Source organism: Dermacentor andersoni, chromosome 8, assembly GCF_023375885.2.
Source record: "Dermacentor andersoni chromosome 8, qqDerAnde1_hic_scaffold, whole genome shotgun sequence".
Taxonomy (NCBI): Eukaryota; Metazoa; Arthropoda; class Arachnida; order Ixodida; family Ixodidae; genus Dermacentor; species Dermacentor andersoni.
This window is the reverse complement of record NC_092821.1, coordinates 118,766,232-118,788,798: the sequence shown is the minus strand read 5'-3', so window position 1 is coordinate 118,788,798 and position 22,567 is coordinate 118,766,232. Positions and strand designations below refer to the sequence as shown.

Genomic DNA, 22,567 nt, shown 5'->3' with positions numbered 1-22,567 from the left:
GATGGCTCGTAGAACAATAGTAGGTCCAACCTTACGGTATACTAGGTTAATCCGACATCTGCACTATCGAAAGCAAGTTGATAAGTTGGAACGGATTCAACGATTAGCATCCAGGTTTATTTTCTCATGTTACCAAGGACTCAGTCAGTGACCGCGTTACTTCAAAGGGCTAACCTCGAAATACTGTCTACACGCAGACAGATTGCGCGTTTGCAATTTTTGTACCAGGTGTATAATAAAGCACTAAATTTAGATCCTAATTTGCACTTGCGCCCTCCGGGACGATTGTCACCACGTATTAATCAGCCGTTATGCTATTTTACTCTACACTACAAGAGTAGATGTGTTCAAGATTTCTTTCCCACAACGTACAATTTTCCAATGGAATAAACTCGATTGTGGTATGCTTGTGAACTGCAAATCGCCTGAAGCCTTTCAGCGACATTTAGAGCTGTTTTATATATAGTATCGTATAATGTTTTCCCCACTCCTGTAACATCCAGCTAGGGCTTACAGTACTGTAAATAAATAAATATAGATATTTCTTCAAATTAATTTTTCTATTTTTTTCGCCCTCCCATTCTTGGCAAGCTTTGTAAAAATTCCAGGCCTAAATCAAACAGCTGCTTCCATAGTAACACATTTTCTTTGGCGAGTTGGAATATAAATGCGTAGGCAAACAGAACGATGAGCAAAACGAGAACAAGGTGAAAGCAAGAGCCAACGTTTCGACAAGTGGACTTGTCTTCTTCAAGGCGCCTATTCTTTCCTCGCCACAGTATATATACATATATATATATACATATATATATATACATATATATATATACATATATATATATATATATACATATATATATATATACATATATATATATATATATATATATATATATATATATATATATATATATATAGTACGAAGATATTTATTGTTCTAATCAGTGGTCACTGTGGTAATATAGGTACGCACACACATTAGCGTATCACCTCTGTTATTAAATGTGTCCGTCCCGTAACACAGTGAATCGCTCGTACCCCCTTAAGCAATAAGCGATGACTCATAACCCCGGAAACGCGGCCTCCCCATTACGTCGAGAGAAGGGGAATTCTACGCTGGTATACGTATATACGTATATACGTATATATATATATATATATATTATATTATATTATATGAGTCATTATGAGTCATCGCTTATTGCTTAAGGGGGTACGAGCGATTCACTGTGTTACGGGACGGACACATTTAATAACAGAGGTGATACGCGAATGTGTGTGCGTACCTATATTACCACAGTGACCACTGATTAGAACAATAAATATCTTCGCACCTTTGTTCAATATTCTGGGTCCCCACTGTGTCGTGCGCTAAACAGCTTCGCTGGTCATCAACCTCCAAAGAGTGGAATGGCTCATGAAGTTTTCAACGGTAAATATAGACTGGCCTTGCATTCTAAAACGGACAAGTTTGAAGAATAGAATACTATAATAAGTTGTACTGCAGCACGTCACCCCAATTACAAGAAAATACTGCAATGCATGGCGTCACGCTGTCCTACAAGCGCTGTGGTTTCCGCGAGAAAGCCACAAAAAACTCATGTTTCGCTCCTGCATTTTCTAATGTAGTAATCAACGTCTGACTGCAAAATTTTCGGAAATCACGTTTTCAAGGATACTTAGACTAAACTGGCATACTTTTTCTGTTTATTAGTATATCTTTCACGCACAAATGACTCCGAGCCAAATAGTAAAGAACAATGTGCTGCGCGCTTGAATAGATTAAGTAGGTACACTTACACAGCTTGCCTTCTTTCGCTTCCATGCGCTTCCCTTCCGGAGTCCAGTTCAAGTTTACCCTAAGGAAAAGGGAAACGTACACATGTAAGCAGCGCCGATAATACTCATCTTCATTCCGAACATTGCATGTACCTTCCTTAGTAAGGAAGGTTTGCTACAGGAAACGATGACATTGGTAGAATGGAGCAAGATACATAACAGTTCTTCCCTCCTGTTGATGTCAGTAATTTCTGGTGAATACTTTTCTTGTAGTGCGCATCCAACGACCTTCGGCAAACACGGTTCTCAAGAACATTACTAGGTTCTTTTAAATGTTAATCATAGTGCAGACATACGCAGGCAAAAAAAGAAAAAGAGAAACGACAGACGACCGCTCACAGCATTCTCAAACGCTTGCTTGCACTTGGCAGTTCTTTGGCGCCATTTTCTGCGCAGTGATAACTATTGTGGATTATCTCCTCGAGTCGTTTTAATATCGTCCGCTGTTTGTCGTTGCTATCCAAAAATGCAGTGGATCAAACTAACTAGAAACAAAACGAAATATTATGCTGAAATTATAGATCAATATTGTCAATTGGTAAGCGAATAGCACGAACTAACGAACGAACGAACGACAGTGTCGCCCCTCCTCCGTGTTCGTCACAACTCGGTCGCGTGACACCGCGCACCCTTTCCCTCGGCGCGTGCCCTCTTCTTCCCTCGCGCCAAGTCAACAGGCAATACCTCCTACGCAAGTTTTCTAGAAGATGTCGCACAAGTCTGACCACTTACCAACCACTAGAACTGCCGAAAGAGCGAAAGAAAGCTATTCGCTTTAAGAGTTATCAATGCCCCTACAGGATTTTCAATGCGAACCCACATATTGATCTAAGTGCCACCACTGAACCATTTGACTTCAAAGATTACTACACTTCAACAAAATTATGCGTGAGCGCTCTTTAAAACAAATGGCAGACTCCACGCTGAGCTGCTTATTGATGTGAAAGGGTCAAATGAACCATTTAGCAAACAATACAGCATCTATCGTCGGTAGCAGCGAAGCCACACGTAAACTCGCATTGCCATTAGCTGCGACGCCACGTCATGAGCGCGCCTCGACGGAGTTTCAATTGGATGCTACGTCACGTCACGTCACAGAGTAAAGAAAACGAAAGGGAACACCTGCGGCAGCAGGTGTTCCCTTTCGTTCACTAATCCTGTATAATCAGGTTCCTCGTGATGGGAGAGGGCATCGCCACGACGCCACGTCGGCCTCGCTCTCGCTCTCTGTACGAGCACTCCTCGATAGAGCGGACCGGGCGAAAAACATCACCTGCTTCGGCTATAACGCACTCGGTGTTGCATGGGGGGAGGGGGCATCGCCACGTCGATGACATGCGGCGTTGGTACAGCGCGCTGCAGCTGCATGTGGGCTTGGGCCACACGTACCACTCGCCGTTCAATTGGACAGTAACACTTTTGCATTTACAACTCGTGGGTGCTTAGGTGTCCTCAGATTTGTTCATTAACCGAAGCTGCGGTGCAAGAAAGAATGTAAAGGAAGCCAGTGACAAGAAGTGAAAGGCTGGATGGAAACGAGGAGGAAAAGAAAGTCGTGTCTCTTTGATCCTCGACCGTCCCGGAGCGCCACCTACATAACTGAAGATTGCCCATACTGCAAGCATCACTGCCTCAAGCATTCACGATGGAAAATTACTCGCATGCATATACGAACGTTTACTAGGAGTAATCCCGCGAGAAACAGTGCAATACTTTCTGTGCATAATACTATTGTACAAGCTATCACGTCTGCTTCGAATCATGGTAGAAACTGACATTTTTTGTCACCCCTAATGCTTAGGACAACCTTCCCTCACTAGCATACGGAATTCTTGCTTTAAAGCAGCCCCGTTACCCCTACTTCATTATTTCGTACCCGGTTCTACGTCTCGAGCCTAGGGGTGAGTCTGCTTTGTAAACGTTGCCAAAAAAGGTGCTTGTAGCATGACTTCCCTTGCCGAAACGTAACTGGCTTCCGAGCTCAGGATATGCACTTCTTCACACATTGTATATATCACTCGTTTTCTTCGTTTGAGACTTGTACGTTATGAGGAGTCCCATTTGCCGGAATTTCAGATAGAGTTTAGCATAAAATTAACACAACTGTGTTGGTTTTTGCCCGTGTTCACGCCATATCAGCCCACTCGTCGAACGAAAAGCTGTTGCACGATTACTCCCAAGTGTCCCCTTACTTCAGAAGGCTGGCCAACCAGGTCAGTAAGGTCTGGTGCTGAGGCCAGTGCACGATACATGTTACAATAAGACTTGCGTTGTACTTTCGAACGCAAAGTTCTTTCGCTCGCAGTGATGGGTAAGTTTTTTGCGAAGAACGTTAGTCACGTGGACACCGGAGTCGCATGCTGGTAACAGTGTGGCCTACACCGTCAACGTTGTCTTTAAGCGTCATCGTGACGTTGATGGTAACACGGTTCTTTGTGACAAATCCGGAAGAACAGAGCGTATTTCATTTATGTACGCTGACGCTGTTCTTACTTAGTGTAGACGTATTTCATGGTGGCGACAGTGACACCAATGTCCAAGACGCCAAGCTGCTTCGACGAGCTTTCCAGCCTCTCGAACAGACCCGCAAATCCGTGATGGTCGAGCGTGTGCAGTCTAATCGTCACGGCACTTTGATTGTCATCGTGCACGTCAGCGCCGGGGATGACGCTCTGAATAGTGGCGAGCGCGTCCTTCAGGTTGAATAGCCGGGGATCTTTAAGGAGGGTCACCCTGTATCCAACACCTGCAAAACGTATATGGACACTTCAATCACATGATACAGACCATTCCTTTCCTTCCAGCTTGCTCCCCTGCCGCCCGCCTAGTTGTCGGCTTAACCACTGAGTGCCTCTAATTTACTCTCCTTAAGTCCATTAGGTTAGGAAGAGAGTCGCGATGATGCTGCCCGAAGAGATCATCCCCGCGCCATTGTGAGATATCTTCAACCACATCTGATGCGAAAAAGTTATGCTTCAGACTCTAGGACTTATCCGGGTACCATTCTCACGTTTGTAAAAGGTGTGCAGTGAAATTGCGCTTCGTTAGGTCAGTCGCAAAACGGGTGAAACGGTGCGCCAATCCGCACAGCTCATGGATTTGTGCTACGTTTTGTTGAAAGCCACTTCGGAGGTGACGCCATCGGAAATGCGGTGTCGTGCGGCGGCTTGTCCCGGAAGTATGGCGCATGCTTCACTTACTACTGTGCTTGGTCGAATAATATTGCCACAGTAAACTTTCTTTCGCAGTTTACATATCGTTTTAGGGGGTGTTGTCGCTCATTGTCTGGTAAGGGCTTTTAACGGTGATTTGAACCCCTATACGCATTATTTTTTTCTTATTTTACTTTCTCTCTCTCGCTAGTGTTGCCAGCGCACGCTGCTTATGCTCGCGACAGTGTCGGCACAGTGATAGCCATTTTTCGATGTCTGCCGAAAAGACACCTTCGGCAATCTTGGGTAGTTTACGGCACAATAGGCAGGTGTGTTAGAATAGAAAAAACATGCCGAGTTCCATGCAGGCGAAGTGTCGCTGCAAAATAGCAAAGCGCCGACTTCCGGAACAAGAGAGTGCACTTCCGGTGCCTTCAGTTGACGCCACTCGATGCGCAATCCTGCCGCCTAAAGTAGAGATGAGCGGTGCAGCTATAAGCAACACAGCCTCCGACACCTCCAGTGTCGAAGTCTCCGCACAAGGAGTCTCGGACAAGCAGCTTCGCCGTGCTGGCTAGATGTCGCCACTGTGATGCATGCGACACGGTAGCTCAACACGTCATGAGGCCGTTGGAAAATTTCAGAGTAGCGCTACCGGTGGAACTCCGCGACGACGGAGGCCATATCACATTCACATCCCCATGGCGCCAATGAGAGCGATTCACTGGAGAGATAAAACCTTCTGGTTATTCCTACTGTCGTGCGAGTTGCTGGGGATTTTCAAGTGGAGGCTTTAGGAGACATGTCAAGAACCGTTTTTCATATTTGCACCATTCGTATTAAGCAACTGTTCTCAGTGACAAGGGTGCACCATCGACAGAACCGCTGAGGTGAGTGGCGGAAAGCGCGGTGGCGGTTCATCATTTCCACAATGCCTCATAATTTTAGTCGCTGGAAAATGTGGTTTAACGATGACAGGTTTTACAACACAGCCGGCTTCCACATCAGGCTGACTTTGTTGAATATTGCGAAATGCTGTTCCCTCGGGCTTTCGCCAAGCTGATCAACAAGGAGGCATCCAGTCGTGCAGAGCACAAAGTCAAGCACGGAAAAATGCCTTCCACCACTCCCGTGCCCATGCTCCGCTTGGCAGGTTTTCTTTCGAGCAGGGAAGGTGACGTGAGCGCCCTCAGAGCTCACGTCACCCGCTAATGTGGGTAAGTGGGCCGAGGCATAAGCACCGCGTGGAAAAGGAATGTGATACCCATTGAGCCAGAAAAGAATGCGATATAATTTTGCGGTGACTGTCGCTCGCCATAGAGCCGTCGATGCGGAAATGAGTTCAATCTGCGCCACACTGTTCGCGTTGAGACATAGCTTCAAAGTGTTCATCTTTGGAGTGACAATCGCTATGGAGACTCATTCGCCTGAACTTCCTTAAGAAGCTACCATAATTTTACACAGCAGTAGAAGAGCTCAACCATCTGGAATTCTCATCAAGCATCTTTAACAAATGCCATCGAAGCTGTACAAAACCGGGCTACCAGGTTCATTCACACTTCATACCCATACGACGTTAGCATATCTCGAAAATTGCAATCAGGTTTGTGCAATCTTTCTGCTCACCGCCACACTGCCAGTCTTATCCTGTATCACAAGAGTTTTTATTCATCACTAAGACAAGAAGCATACGTCCGCGCACCCCCACCATGCAGATCCCACCGTATCGGCCACCCTCTTCAACTTCTACGTTCACGAGCTCGTACCCACCACCTTCATGAATTCATTTTTTTCACTCGAGCAGCGACTGAGTGGAACGTCCTTCCCCATCATGTCGCTGCGATAACCTGCCATCAACGTTTTCGACCGCTGTTAACGCCTGCATTTTGTAAAATCCACCCCTTATGCAACACCCCAAAAGCGGTCTTTAAGGAAAATGAAGTGATGTGAGTGATATGAAATGCTGGGACGCAATGACGGAACGCTCAATGTGGCCAGCGCGATCATCATCTGAATGTCTAAATTTGTCTAATATTAGGTTATAACTACTCACAATACGATTTAAAGATAGGTACATGCACGTACCATCGTACACGTAAGTTTGGTTCCGTCTCCTTTTGAGAGCGTTCCGATGGCTATTTCAAATTTAGTTCGCATGGTGCACCAGATGGCAACCACACGGCACCACCGAAATGGCGCAAAGCTCTGGGCGGCTTCTTTGATCTCGATCGCATCCCTTCGTTTGTGCTTATTGTTGACTCGTACTGGGAACTCATCGTTACCGGTGTTCGGCGTGACAAACACAGCTTCGTAAAACACCATGAACACAGTAATGTTTTGTGCTGTTATTATTCTTAGCTTGAGCCAATGTTTGGCAGGCGTTTGAGCGGGATGCAAGAATTTAAATTATGTATCGTGGTGACAGCCGTGGCGTTGCCGAAGCCATGTATTGGTGCTATGCCTTTCCTCTGGATTATGTTATACTAGAACTATGCTCATCGAGATTGCATTCGTAGCTTTAATGAAATACGAATACGGATTAAGCCGATGGATCGTGTTCCATATGCGGCGGGTGGCTTTTCGTTGTCTTTGATGAGCAGTTCCCCAAACAGTTTGCATAGATCTTCCATGGCTTGGTGTGAAGTAGTTTGTGGCTATGGTACTTGCCGCAAGCTTTCTTGAGGAACGTAGTCGAACCGCTGCAAATGACCTTTCCTGCGGCCAGTATGATGATCTGGTCAGCCACGGCGTCGGCCTCATCCATGTCGTGCGAGGACAGCAGAACTGTTCTGTCTCTCGCAATCTGCTGCAGCAGGTCCCAGATTTGCCGACGAGTAACTGGGTCCAGCCCCGAGCAGGGCTCGTCAAGCATTAGAAGCTGCCGTGGAAAAGGTAATACAGTCAACCCTCTATAGACAAAAAGAAAAAATTTTTAGAACCTTCTTTTATTTAAAAATGTTATTTCTATTCCCCGACATCAATATTCAGAGAGCATAATGATTTCGAAACTTCCGCCGAGTCGACGATGTGGTTTCAATGTCTAGCTTCCCAGTTTAACACATTTCCGGGGAAAAGGTGGGTAAAATATCAGGCGAGCATGGCTATAGCTGAGGTGTCGAACGCCAGTGCCCTGCGTTTTAGGGTTTGTCACACCCATGAAGGGACCCCTGAAGCTCTGGATAGATAAACTATGTAAACTATGGCAGGGGCCGATAGGCAGTGTCGGTAGCTTAACGAGAAACACGGTAAAGTTAGCGAGTGTCTGGTCACGTTAACCACTACTATGGCTTTTTTAGTTGAGAAATAGTTGCGAGCTTTTTTTTACGCAAAAAGCCAGTGAATCGCCTTGGTAAAATTTCTCGAAAGATTCCTCGAAGCTCAATGCTGCACACTGATTTCATCCCAAGGTGGATGCATATGCGTCGATAGTCGCTAATTCTAAATACATACCGCAGAGCTTATTATGTAGGCTGTCTGTGTGCATCAAAGCTGCTTTCTTAAGCGATTCTTAATCTTGAGATCTCGGAACACTTTAGAAAACTGGGCATTGTTTTCATCTTTCACATTCTGGCTGCCAACTGGCTACCGTAGGAGGTGGCTGATCGGCTATGAGCAATTACAACATTGCAAGGGGTGTAATTACAAGCAAGTCATTGTTACCATTATTTGGTAGCTTTTTCACTAAGAATAGCATGTTTAAGGCCGCGACCTGGTGATTCTTGTAAAAAAATTTGCTACCAATAACGGATCGAAGGGCGGCTGAAGGGTAGGCCGGTCCTGGCGGAGGACTGTCGTCCGCAAGTCCCAACTCTAGATCTGCCAGGGCGATGCGTCCGTATAGCACAAATTATATTTATTTTCCCTCTTGAATAAACCTCTTATACGCACAGGTGTTTCGAGTGTTTCAGACTTAATCACATTTTCTACATTACAAAACCATTGGCGGTTCCCACCGATTGCGGTAAATTCTTCTCCTGCCTAGAATAAGAAGATTTAAGAAAAATAGTGAATTCAGTATAGCACTATGTCTCTGACCATTAACTTGATATTGCAATTCTGTAAGCTGCCATGCCCTATGGTCGCAGCGAGGGTGTCGGAACGAAATTTTTTTTTTTTGTGGTTTTAGTTTAGTTCCATTGAAAAAACGTTCGGTTCCGGGTCTGCTCCGGAAAGAAAGAAAAATAATTCGCAACGGTTAATAGCAGTTTTGGTTCGCATGCAAAAAATTTCGAAGCAATGTAACGATAAAAACAGTATATATTTTTCTCAATAAGTGAATTCTAAATTCTGAGATCACGCTCAGTGGCTTGAGTCAAGGCACTCAGCATGTTCTCAGAAGCCGCCCTTGATCGATTTGTAGTCGCCGAAATGTGAAGCCGCTGTTCCGATAGAACGAACCTAAACGTCCTAAACGAAGGTTAAAACTTCGCTGACAAAGCGTTCTACCCGTAGAAAAACGAAACAATAAGCTCTTCAGCGAGCAAACCCTGGGTTTTGCTACGATGCCGATCTGCTGAGTTACACCGAGGCTTCGAGCGACAGCCTTAGATTAGTGAAGCAGTCGACCGACTATCGCTCGTATTGCCGACATTCCCCTTTAACCGAAAACCGATCAAAATTATGTCGGTTTCGCTCCGAAACAAAATAACAAAATAAAAAAAATTACGGCAATAATACATCGTTGAAGCGAGATGCAGCACGAAGGTCAATTTGCTCGCTCGTGCTGCCGTGCTGCCGCGCTTGCTTGCACCAGCGTTTGACAGCGAGCGGCTGCGCTCATCGAATGTGATGCGTTCATGTTTGCTAGTGTGCACATGACACGATGCTTGCCAATTTAGAAAATAAACGAATGTTCGCAAGTTTATACGGCCGATAAAACTATCATCCTTGCTTCGCATAGCCATCTGCTAATATGCTATCAAAATCAATGCTTCGCCTTTCGGTCGAAACTGCAACTGTTTACTTTTACCAAATACTAAATACTTTTGCAAATACTTGCAAACATACTTTTGCACTAACCTCGAGTGCGGAATAAACTTGACACAACTAAGTGGTGATTTTTAGCGCATGCGTAGCCCATCTGATGAGAGTTTGCCCCTCCGCAGTGAACATAGCATTCACGAAGTCCTTATTGGGAACGCGTGCCTTTTGCTGTCCCCTGTGGTATAGCACTACACGCCCGAGAGAAAGCTTGCCAATGTGAACACGCTTTAAGCGCCTCGTACGGCTCAAATTCGGAATCCTTGGGGACGGACATGAGATGGACATCATACATCAGTAGACAAGAAGCGCGAGTCAATGCACTATCTCTATACAAGCAATATAACGACTTTATACAAAGCCATCTTAAGATTTTGTGCGGAATGGCAGGATAAACTGACTCGATGAAGCAACATCACCTTGGGCTTCGAAGCGATGGCAATGGCTAGGCTCAGCATTCGAGCCGTTCCGCAAGAAATCTCTTCTGGCATCTTGGATCCTACGTGTTTCAAGCCCAGTTTCTCCAGCATGCTCGCCGTGGCTTGCTCCACATCACCGCCGCTGGTATCCTGGAGCTGTTCCAAACACAAATGCATAAACTGTTAATGATGGCGTTGTCTGAATGTTTGATGACTGTTTGTGAGAGTACGACGCCACTTAACAGTTACGGTGGAATGAAAGAGCACCGAACGAGCAGGTGTTTCAAATTTTTTTTGTACTTTTACGTAAAGAGAGCCAACTACCGTTTCACTGTCTCTCCACTTTCTATGGTAATGTTTCCTTTCCAGCTCATTGTTGCAGAAATCATGTCTGATGAATGTCTCTGTGAGTGGGATAGAAATTCAATGTTACGGTATAAAGGGAAAATCGTCAAACGAGGATGTGTATTCAACCTGTAACACTTTTGTGCATGCTACGCTAACAATGGTATCATTATTTTTTTTTTCATTTCCCTTTCATTAGAGACACTGTTGAAGAAATGTAGATTAGGTGCTATACTAACCTTCCCAATTTCAAATTTTTCAGCACCTCCTTGACAGTATGTGCTGTATTGCGCTTACGGTGGCTCGAGGTTTAGATTACATTTAGTCTGAGAGTAAAATTTCAGCACGCGAAATTATTTGTCTTCGAATGCTGCTTTCCTTACGTGCTACAAGAGCGAACCACTCTGCACACGAAGGAAGTTAGACGCCGAAAGACTTCTGATTTCGCAAACTTGTACCCACACTCGTGCTTGCACAATTTCGCTCATCTCGCTACGGTTCCTTGAAAGGGACGATCTTTGTGTTAGAACGCGGCGCGGTACTTACGGTGGCGAAGTAAATGGCATTCTCCCCGCATGTCATGTCCTCGAAAAAGACGTCAGACTGCTGGCACAGTGTGACCTCCCTGCGCACCAACTCTGGGCTGGTGCGCACACTGCGGCCGCACACCATCACTCTGCCACTCGTCGGCCCCCCTAGTGCGCCTGCGCAGAGCACAGGTACGTGAAGTCTTTAATGCAAGGTGTTTTACAGAATCTACGGCCAATAATTGTTAGAGCAGTGTTTTTTAAAGCAAAAAAAAAGCATATCAGCTTATACATACATTGCCACCCGATACGTTTGCTATACCCATTTTTCTTTAAATGCAGCTTCAATAACTCCTTACCACTCAATAGTCCAAAGCGGAGATGTTGCATTATTGTCTCACATCAATAGCACCAGCATGTTCTCAATGGTGTGCTGTTATCGCCATTTCGTGAAGACAAGCTAGGGTTCCTCTTCAAACCAAAACTTCCAGCTCTCTTACCCAACATTCGTAGTGCTACACGCAAGTCATTGAGAATCTCCCGCGGAGGGCTGCTTCGGTTGTGGTCCCATATTTGAATATATCTCTCACGCTGGAATTCCTCGTGAGAGCAATTTTCAACCAATGAAATAGTGAACAAGAAGATAGAAAGTTGGGCGAGTTGGTACGGTAACATGATCTTGGATTGTAGCGCGAAGTGAACACGGACACGTCCGTGTTCACTTCGCGCTACAATCCAAGATCAAATACTGGACATACCATCGAATGCGCACAGCCAATACCGAAGTGCACGCACGAACAAAGAAGTTTGTGAACTTAGACAATCTGTTTTCCGCTGACCACTGCTCTGCTTATCCCGATCGCAACCGCGCAGTTCTGTCAAGGTACAAGGTGACCCAAAGAGTTATTCCATTTTACTCCTTCGATTGCTTTGGTCGCAGTCTTGTTCCTACAACGTCGTGACACTATGGACAGCCTAGATTTACTAGAAATATTCGCTTCTGGGGTGCAATGACTCACCTGTCAGGATCCTCAAAAGGGTCGTCTTTCCCATGCCATTTTGACCCAGCAGAACGGTCACCTTGCGTTCGTACACTACCAGGTCCACGCCGTCCAAGACAGAAACTGTTCCAAGTACCTGTCCACGAAAAAAAAAAACAAATTATAAAATCTTTCACTAGGTATTTCTCAACCCGAGAAACTCATAAATCAAAGACAGTGACGGTGGTTAACGCGCCTGACGTTCCCGGATAATTGCTATTGCACAAAAACTTGTCTACACTAGGAATCACGTTGAGCCACTGCCGTTAATGCCTCATAGAGGAGTTTACGCCACTGCCTTGTTCTACGAGTTGAAAGTACGTCGGCAATCGCTGCGTTTTCATATTTTCCGAGCACCGGTCACTATGGGAAGTTTCTCACCTTTTTGAGGTCTCTGGTAAGAATTATCGGTCGCACGTCTGGCGGCAGCTCTTCGAAACGGGTTGGGTCTCTCTGGAGGGGCCTTGCATCGGCCTCTGTTTGTCCTGCGTCACCTCTCCAGTATTCCTTCTGCAAATACAAAGCGGAACACAAATACAAAACGAGTCTGAATGTGCTCTTGAATAAGAAAACAGATTGCTATAATGGCCTTACAGAAAATAAAGAAAAAAAGTTTGAAGAAGGTTCAGTCTGTCGTTGATGTTGATCAAATACAATGTCTTCAGGGGAGAGTTTGGAAAGAGAACGGGGAGGAGTCATTGGGCACGACATAATAACGCCACCCATCCCGTGATGGGTGCAAGGGGGGGAGGGGGGCGTCGGAGTTCTTAAAATATTCGACTGCGCTAGGTCCGGGACCGGCCAACATGTTTAACTGCACATGCTGTTAGGATCGGCCTGCAGCTATTTCAGCCCGCTGCAGGTGCATCGATCCACCCGCGGCGGTGGCGCACTTCAGGGAACTGCGGATAGCCGGCAGCCATGCGGCGAGGGGTCAGCTCAGCGGAGTTCTCGAGGGGAGGTAATTGGCGGAACCTCCCCATGCGCTTTTCGAGACGCCAGACAATGTGCAGCGGAGGAGGCCGCTGTGCGAGGTCCGCTCTGGAATTTAGAGGCGCCGGCTGAGTTCGGGCGTGACCACCTGACTACGGGGACGCCTGACAATGGATACCACGACGACTGTGCTGCAAAGGTCGCCGGCCCTCGGAGAGAGCACCGAAACCTGTGCGGCATGTGTGTGTGTAAAACCCCTACCCTCTTCTCACAAATGCGACCACGAGGACTTTCTACGGTGACGTCGAACGATGACGTCGAACGGAGTGGTTATAAGCGGCTGTTGTCGGCTGCTAGGGTGTGCTCGTCGTCGTGCTCTGTGCTCGTCAATGTACTCATGGGCTGTGCGCTCGTTTGCTGTATGCTTCGTTTCGCGGGCTCCATTTGGGGGTCTCGCTAGACTGTGTAAATGTATCTCTTGTTCAATATGTTAATATGTAAATAAACCCAGTTCGCCTTGTCCTGTCGCCCCAAGTTCCTCCGATCGTCCTACAAGCCCGACTCCAAATCTTACAATGCCCATGGGGAGTGGGTCACCCTCTTAGGCTGCACTATGGTCACGATCGGCCCACAGTTTTAGGCTGCACGTACTGTCGGAAACGTCCCTGATTTTCAGACTCTGCTATCTTCGGGATCGGTTCGTAAGAAAGGCTAGAAACCCAGATACCCGATATGTAAAATAGGAGTAATTCGCTAGGCCAATACGTCCTCTTCAGAAAGTTCAGCTTTATTAGCGAATTTACCTTCCGCAAACAAAAAAATAAAGCCACTATTGCGCTGTGGGAAGCTGCCTCGTAAGCCCAAAAAGACCGAGAAACGTTTTACGAGTGACCACACCGCCTTCACGCAAGCGTATCAGCGGGATTTTGACTGCGCCTGCTCCGACTAGCAGGCTTTCTGTGGGCAAAGTTAAACGTACACCACATTTTAAAGGATTCAAATGCTCAACTTGCAAGTCTCGAAACCTTTTGTTGCGCAACAACGGCCTAATGAACAGACAATAATTTGAAATTCATGACGTGGCGTAGACGTACGGGGCATTGTCTATCAAGGTGAAATAAAAAGAACTGAAGTTTGGCTTACGGTCTCTTTTCTCGCTTGATCAAATCTTACCGCGAATGCAATGAATATAGTGCTTTTAAAGGACTTTTGCTTTAATGTGACCCGGTGTTTAACGTTGTGTCGTTTTAAAGCGGCCTCCATTTGAACAAAACAGATTTGCAGAGAACGCTAATAGCAACGGATTAATATAATTTTGAAATTCTGACGAAAATGAAGGTGGACGAAAAAATCACTTGCGGTAGATAGAAGCCACGCCCATACCTTTCGAATTACGCGTGTAGTGCTTTACAACTTAGGTTACCGTGGCGGTTAGCCTCCCGTCAGCTTTATTGATTTATTAGTGTTGACTTTATTGACTATCAGGGAGCGTTCGCCAGTGCCTCTCATGGTCATCACAGTCAGTTAATGAATCCAGTTTATTCACGTGTATTTGCACACTGAGGGGTGAAGAGGAAAGCTACCATGAGGCAACTTGGCGGGTTCTCGCTCGCGTGTGTTTGAGCAGCAACATTTCGCAGCCCACAAAAGTGTCTAACAAATAATGAATGCATTCACAGAGGTGAGAGACATTTCACTCAACTATTACCGGCGTGGTAAAAAGTTAACTGGAATGCTGGCTTGTACAATTTACCAGCGGGTGTGGAAACTTCATTTAACCAGCGGCGACTGTTTTCTTCATGTGGCTAACAAACCAAATATTGGGGCCCCCTGGACCCCTTTGTTTTTCTCAAGTTACCCTCCACGTCACTAAGTATTTAATGGACAGAAAATTACATAATGACAGTTATACCTCGTCTGAACGCATATTACTCGCTCGCGGAACGTTGGGTTACGGGTGTCGTGGACGGCTGTAGCAACGCGAGTAGCGTCATGTTGGGCCATTTCGGGCAACCACAACGCGTTTGAAACGTTCACAAGAGGAGCTTCGGCTTTTTGGTACATCACGTCGGATCAATAGTGGAAAATTGGTACAGGGACAGAGGAGGCAAGATGACAGAGGCGTTAAGTTTCTACATATGTTTGTTTAAAGCGGTACCTACAGATATGCGTGCATGAATGACAGTGAGAGCGCATGTCACGTAGCCGTGATCACAACAATATTTAAAATCTGAACGAATAAACGAAAGTTCATTTCTAGATAACCCCTCCGATAGTGCGCCAACACAGTGAATGCCCAGTCTGTAAATCATATCGGCCTCAATTATTTCTCTTACCAGCTTTTTCTTCATTCTTGACTATGACACATCGGCTCCCTGAAAATCTGGCCGAAAAGAAATTGCGCTTCTTCGCGCATATTTCTAACAGTTTTGTGATCATGCATGGATCCTCTTGCTCTGCAGAGCCCTCTAAAGGGCTACGAACAACGTCAAGCCATAAAGACGCTTTTTGTTCGTGGTGCTCAACAAATAAAGTGAACTGAATCGAATTGAATTTCTCGTAGAACTAAAGTAAAACAAAAGCTGCATGCTGACGATTACTTCGCAGCCGACGCTCTCCTCCAGCAGTTAACGACAGTGCGATTGCTGTCCGTTGTAACAGCCCTGTATCCTTTCATGATAAATGTTGAGTGCCCGCAAAATGGCGCCACCATTGCGGCAGCTCGCGTATACATTATCTGGTAATTCCGTCGAGACAAATGCATTTTGCGGACTAATCTAAAACTCTCTAGTCAAGCATCCAGTCGGTCCTGCGTCAAGTGAATTCTCCGGCCCATCCTCACCGTGAGAAAGAATATTGGGCTCCGCGGGTTGTCCACACACCACGGCAGGATCTGGGGGAGGTACCACGTGAGGAACGCGATCACCACGTTGGAACCAAGCATGAACACCCAGATCTCCAGTATGGTGACCTTGTTGCCCATAATACGCCTGGTGACCAGGGACCAGCCTGCACCACCTTGGAAGCAAGAAAGATGGCGGACATCGGATTATTCGCTCGTTTCCTTGCTATGGTAAGCCCTTAAGAAGAAGCTTTAGCTCGGGCCGAAATTCGATGCCGCCTATTCAAATACATCTAAAATGTATGCACGCTTTTTTTGACAACCACTGACACGATATTAATGCAATTTGGTGAATTATTTTAGAGAAAAATTTTAGTTACAGCTGGAAGCTGAATTACGATTTAATGCCTCAACTTTCAGGACTTAGAAAAATTGCGAATTCCAACAAAATAGAAGCAGGAGGACTATAAATTTGTAGGTCTGCACTAAAAAAAAAATATTGCAGTTCTGTAAACGGCAACTGTTACAGCACGAAAAGCGGACAAATTTTATACATAAAGTAATACCTTACATGAATTTGTTACAATGTGCAGAAGGCTTTTGTAAAAGCCCTCACATACTAGCCGTCTTCCCGAGAGCCATTTATAGTATATAAATTTTGTCCAATTTATATGTACTATTACCTGCAATCTACAGAATTGATATGTTTTCTTTGTAGAGTTATAGAGTTGTAAAAGTGATAGTTTTGTTTTCTGGATATTTGCTATCTTCAACAATTCTTGATTAAAAATTGATGGCCTAAATCACAAGTATGCTACCGACAGTCACAAAATTTAGGCAAACGTTTTAAGTGCAACAAACCTCAGCAAACCTGGGGCAGTGCTTGCCTAGAAAAGAATTTCTCCTTTCCAATGTATTTCGATAGGAGCCCCTACGCTAAAGCTTCCCCTCAAGAAAAAATGACTACTGTCTAATCATTCTCTACTAATCACACTAATACTAATATAATAATAGTATAATATTCTAATCATTCAAACATACAAGTCTGCTTTAAATAGTTTACGCGCTGCATGCAGGATGCAAGTGCTGACAAAGAAATAAGGTACTGTTTCCGGCAGAAAAAAAAATTATCTCCAAAATAAAGTCAAGAGGAATCGTAAGCTGTATCTTAAGAGTTTCAGCGTAAATACGTGGTGGAGAACAACTCGCTTGCTCGGTATTTACTACGCCCAATATAAATTTTTCTTGCATTCGAAACAAAAATATAAAATCGGTAAACGTATTTTATTTTGCCAATCAAATATTTTAAATTATTGTCTAAAGTCTTAAGAGTAAATATCTTACACGCCAAGTTAAGCATTCTTTAACTAGTGCATAAACAAAGAAAAAGAAAGATCACGGCACTGTAAACTGCAACTCTCGAAACAAATATTTATTGCAGACAAAACGGATGTATTGCACACCTATCTGCAGTATCCGCCGATTTGTGATTAGGTTTGAAAAACAGTGGTAAACATTGTAGTCTCTTCACAAGAGTAGTACACGCAGACTTTTTCCATCGGATGCTCTAACTGATGAAGTATGCAAAGCTGTCATATCAACTTAGAATACACAGTTATGGACTTACAAACTTCATGCAGAAACTGTTTTTACACGTGCCAATTTCGAGCATTATGTTTTAAGCTACGAGGTTCGTGATTCATATTCTCCTGTTTCAGCTTTTAAAAATGAAACTGTCGGCGCTGCGGTCTGGCTGCTCTCTTGCCAAATAGACCAACCAATCACAGCGGAGTGGTGTGAAAAATAAAGGAAAGAGAAAAGATTATGGAGGGATATATAAAAATGCTAGAATAAAATAGAAGTACAGTATACCTGAATAAATCCAGCAGGCTAGGTGACTATTTGTCACCACCCCTTTTCAAAGGGGATGCGAATAAATCATCGTCATCATGGTTCAGAGCCAGAAAGCTCGCCTTCGGGCATGCGCGGCTGCACAGTTATGAATAAATGAAATGTTTTTGCGCATAGAATGCATTCAAACTGCGTTACGAACGTACGCGTACGCTGCCTCTGAAACCATGATGCCTTCAAGGCGGCATTCGTACTCGCTAGTAGTCATCAACTCCGCTTAAAAAAAAAGGCTCGGTACAACTTATGTACACCCGTGTGTATGTACGTGTGTGCGCGCGTGCGTGTATTCGTGTTTCGGATCTATATGTACTCACATGAACATTAGCTGTATATATGTTCCAACACATTCGATCAGCTGAGCTTTTTTTTTTTTTTTTAGAGCGAAGCTGTGTATGGCTAGTTTCCAACGGATCGGTGTCCGTAGACCACAAACCGCGGGCCGATCCCAAGGACACCGGGCCGACCCGTAGTGGAGGTGAAGCGGGCCTCAAGCACTCCACCAACTTGCAACAATAAGTTTAATATCTTGGGTCCAAATACACCCCGTATCAGATATTAAGCTGATAAGAACATTTGCGACACTAGACAGTTTTAGCAGAGCGTTTGCTTGCGCTCCGCTCCGCACACGTTTCACGCGCGCCGGTGGCTGCACAGAATGCATTGATTTCGCTTATCTAACAAGAGCGCCTTCCAGAGATGCCACTGACGTGCTCTCAGCTTGGCGGTAAAACGGTTACGAAAGCAACTACACGCTCCCTGACGAACCGCTAAATCAGGTTCCTAGCGGAACGTGGTCAGCGTCTCTCGTTCCGCTGCCGCTATGCGTGCTGTGCGCACGCGCGTCAGTGTTCCCAGTAGCGTTTTGCTAAGCGGCTGCCTGCCAATTGTTGTCATAGGCCGGTCTGAGCGGAGCGGACCGTAAACGCTCTGCTAAAACTCTCTACTGACCCGCACCGCTCTCTTTTTGTAGGCGTTCCAAGCGCTTGCGTATCTCCTTTCCTTTCCTTCCGCTCTCCCCTGGTGGCGGTCCCGTCGAAACGTCACGCGTGTCTAGTTTCTTCCGGCTCCTGGTGTGGCGGTCCCGGCGTCCACGCGAATTTGTGTATAAAAATGGCGGTAAATGAGTCCGTACCTATGTTCAAAATTCTGCGTCACCTCTGTGTCGTGCGCTGAACAGCTTCGCTGGTCATCCACTTCAAAACAGTGAAATGGCTCATGATTTTTTCCTCGTAAATGCAGCAGATTTCATTCGCATTGGTAGAGTGGTTATACAGTGAGACCATTCCCGGCGTTTCCCGTGTACTTGAATGGGAAATCGGAGTTCGTCCCGACGCAAAGCTTCCTCATAAAGAGGCAATACATTTTTTAGGATTTTTTTATTTTCAGCCCTTGTAGTTTTTTGACGAACGAGGTTAGCTCCGAACTGAGAAAATGAGGGACAAACTTTTCGTTAGAAGTTGGTGCCGTATCCGCAGTACCACTATATTAACGCGACGTCGCAGATTAGAAATTATTTCCTCAAGAAAAGAAAACGGTCTTAAAATTCACTAGGCATTGTCAAGGCTTCTTTAAACTGCAGTAATTCTCATAATTATTGAATTGCCATCCAGTCCCAGCCGGACGCTGTCAAATCACAGTGAATCACGAGAAGATAATTCGCAAACTTTCCCTCTTTTGTCAGACTCCTCCGCTTTCTTCCTCAATCTTCCGCTGCACCCTCCTCCTCCGCTTTCAAACTCGCTCTCTCTTCTCTCTCGCGGTCTTTCAACCCCCGCTGCGCTCCGCGTTCGCTCTTCCATACTTCGCTGTGCTCGTTCGTTCGGTTACTCTGACACTCAACGCAGGGACAAGCGCCCAATACCTACGCTCTATTTAATAAACACGAAATTCGAATATAGGACCTCGGAGTCACGAGCTCAATGTTTTCAGACGGCACCATTAAAGACACCAGATGTCGATCGCGCATCTCACGCATTCGCACAACGGTCGGGCAAACGCCAGAAAGGTCTCGTGATTCGCCGTGCCTTGCGAAAACGAGTGAAAATAAGTCAGCAGAAAAGCAGCCGACTGGTAAATTTGATTTCCCTCGCATTTCGACTAGCTGCGGCAAAGCATTGATGGTGCAGAAGTAAAATCGGTCCGGGAGTAATCACCACCCACCGCCTGGTTTTCCGCGCGCTATTTTTCCCTCTAGAGGAGGTTTCCACAGCCTTCGGCGCGCCCGCCTATCCACTTTAGACGTCCTTCGGTGTGAACGTGCCTTTAAGGACGCAGGCACCTTACCGCAAGAACGCGCCATGAATACCGCTAACCGCAGAAAGAGATGGCAGAGTTTCCCGGCCGCGGAGTTAATTGGTCACGTGGCTATAGCCTGCTATCGAGAAGACCAATGAGAAGCGGTCGATTCGGTCCCGTGGGCACGTGCCGCGAGGAGCTACCAGACACGTTCGTGATCGCTGATCATAGCCGTATTTGATTCCATCTCGGAATCAATTCCTACACCAGCTGACATTGATTCCAGCAACGACGCTAGCAAACGTGACCCTGTTATTACCGAGACTATACACCGGTGGTCGTGTCACTGACACTTCTAGAATATTGTAATTTACTAATCCAGCTCAAACATGCGCACCACACCATTGCTCCCTTAAGGGTTGGAAAGTGCAGGCATACTCTGAGGCAAAAGCCTGTGACTTAATAATGAATCGACCCACTCAGACTTGCAAAGACTGGTGAATCCCATCCCAAACGAGGCCACTGAATTTGCTTCTGCTCAGGTTGAGTTCCAGGAAACATCAGCAGTCAAGTCGTTGGTAAGTCAGAGCCCGGATGAATCGGCATGAGCCTGCCTTTGGTGAGTTTGAGTCCAAGTAGGCCCGGTTGAGTTTTATTACGTCGAGTCTGAGCCCGAGTGTGTGCTCACTGTGCGAGTCTGAGCGAGTCCCAAGTAAAATGTGTATTTCGCGAATTTGCTAAGTACTTGTAAGTTATTTACCTTAAATAAGGCTCTCGAGCCTTATTTATGCCGATAACCAACCACGAAAGAAATTATCATAAATATATGTTACGGCAAATGAATCGCTAAAACGACCGCGCGTACCTTTGAAGTCTTGGGCGAGGAACATGATCATCATGGCGGAGACGAGGCCGCTGTGGGGAATGATGCCACCGAACAGTTGATTTCCCCTGCTTGTGGTCAAGTAGTCGGGCACCGTAACGGGCGATAGCGCGGCGAGGAACACTCCTGGGGCCACTATCAAGATGGCGAGGAAGAGGAGTGTTCTCACCCATCCTGCAGACGTGGATTCCGAAATTAAGGGCGGGTTCTAATTCTGGTAAATATTTGGACACAGTAAACATGTTCCTAAGCTCCTTGCTAATATCCAGATGGCCAGGAAGAGGACCGTTCTCTCCCATCCTGCAGAGAGGGATTCCGAAACCAAGAGGAGGTTCTAATTATGGTCAACATTCAAGATATTCTATATATTCCCGAGCTTGCGGCAACTATCAAGATGTCCAGGAAGAGGACTGTTCTCACTCATCCTTCAAAAGGGGATCCCGCGAAATAATAGTGGATTATAACTATCGGCCACGTTGAAAATAGTGAATATGTTAAGCTCGTTGCTACATGTTATGAAGACGGCCAAAAAGACGACTGTTCCCGCCCATCCTGCAGATGGGAATTCCGAAACGAATGGCAGGTTCTAATTCTGGCCAATACTGAAGATAGTCTTTATATTGCTATAAAAAGTGCCTTCGAGCACAAGCAGTGGAACGCATTTGGGAAATGTCCCTTCCACATCGCGGCCCCTTGCACCTATAATAAATGCTAACAAACACGTTTTATATTTGCATTTGAATACGCTGCAAGCGCGAACTTTCGAAACTGCACTTTTGCGTTAAGAAGCCCATAAGAAAGCCTGAGCGGGTTTTCATGAGCGCAGACAACCTTACCATGGACATTATAAGCATTCGGTTCTGTATCTGCAGAACAGAATGCATCAATTTTTGTCTCGATGATTTCACGAAGCTCTGGCTTACTGGCTTTGTGATAACATTAAAAAAAGCTTTAGATGGCCACTGAACGCTCAGTCTTCTACGGAGAGTATTGGACGATCTCTAGTATCCATTTAGCAGACAAAGCTAAAATCTAGAGAATGTCCTCATCAAATATTGGGCTCTATGGACTCCTCGTTATGTTTACCTGCACCCCTTGAAAAATAAATGTTGTTGTAGTTACTAACATAAGTTACTAACTTCTTGTAAACTACTTTACCATCGTACTAGTAGCTGCAGTTATTAACGGAAGCGTTAGTAACACTTAACTAGAAATGTTATCGAGCATGACTAATGGGCTCCGGCGCCGGCTCGAAAACTTTCCAAGTCTTACGAACGCGCCTGAGTAATCATTTCAAAATGGCGCCTCCGCCAACCACGGCTAAAAGAAGGAACTTCTAAGCCACAATTACGTCGCACAATTTATAAGCATATTCGGGTAAAACAAGAAAACAAGGATCGTAGTCACGCGTTATTTTTTTTATCGTATTCAGTACACCAATAACGAGAGCCTTAGGGCGCA

The 22,567-nt window shown here is 45.5% G+C and overlaps 1 protein-coding gene and 1 pseudogene across 1 annotated transcript; both read right to left on the bottom strand.

The window, feature by feature from the left end:
• Positions 1 to 4,328: 4,328 nt before the first annotated feature.
• On the bottom strand, positions 4,329 to 16,242 carry LOC129384395 (phospholipid-transporting ATPase ABCA3-like). The gene is made up of 6 exons (XM_055069844.1): positions 16,078 to 16,242; positions 12,282 to 12,812; positions 11,282 to 11,439; positions 10,391 to 10,546; positions 7,659 to 7,869; positions 4,329 to 4,585 (listed from the first exon to the last, which is right to left on the bottom strand). The coding sequence occupies exons 2-6, from the start codon at positions 12,313 to 12,315 to the stop codon at positions 4,329 to 4,331; spliced, it is 816 nt and encodes a 271-aa protein (XP_054925819.1). The 5' UTR covers positions 12,316 to 12,812; positions 16,078 to 16,242.
• Positions 16,243 to 18,417: 2,175 nt separating this feature from the next.
• Positions 18,418 to 18,592, bottom strand: LOC126529496 (U2 spliceosomal RNA; annotated as a pseudogene).
• Between the last annotated feature and the right edge of the window lie 3,975 nt (positions 18,593 to 22,567).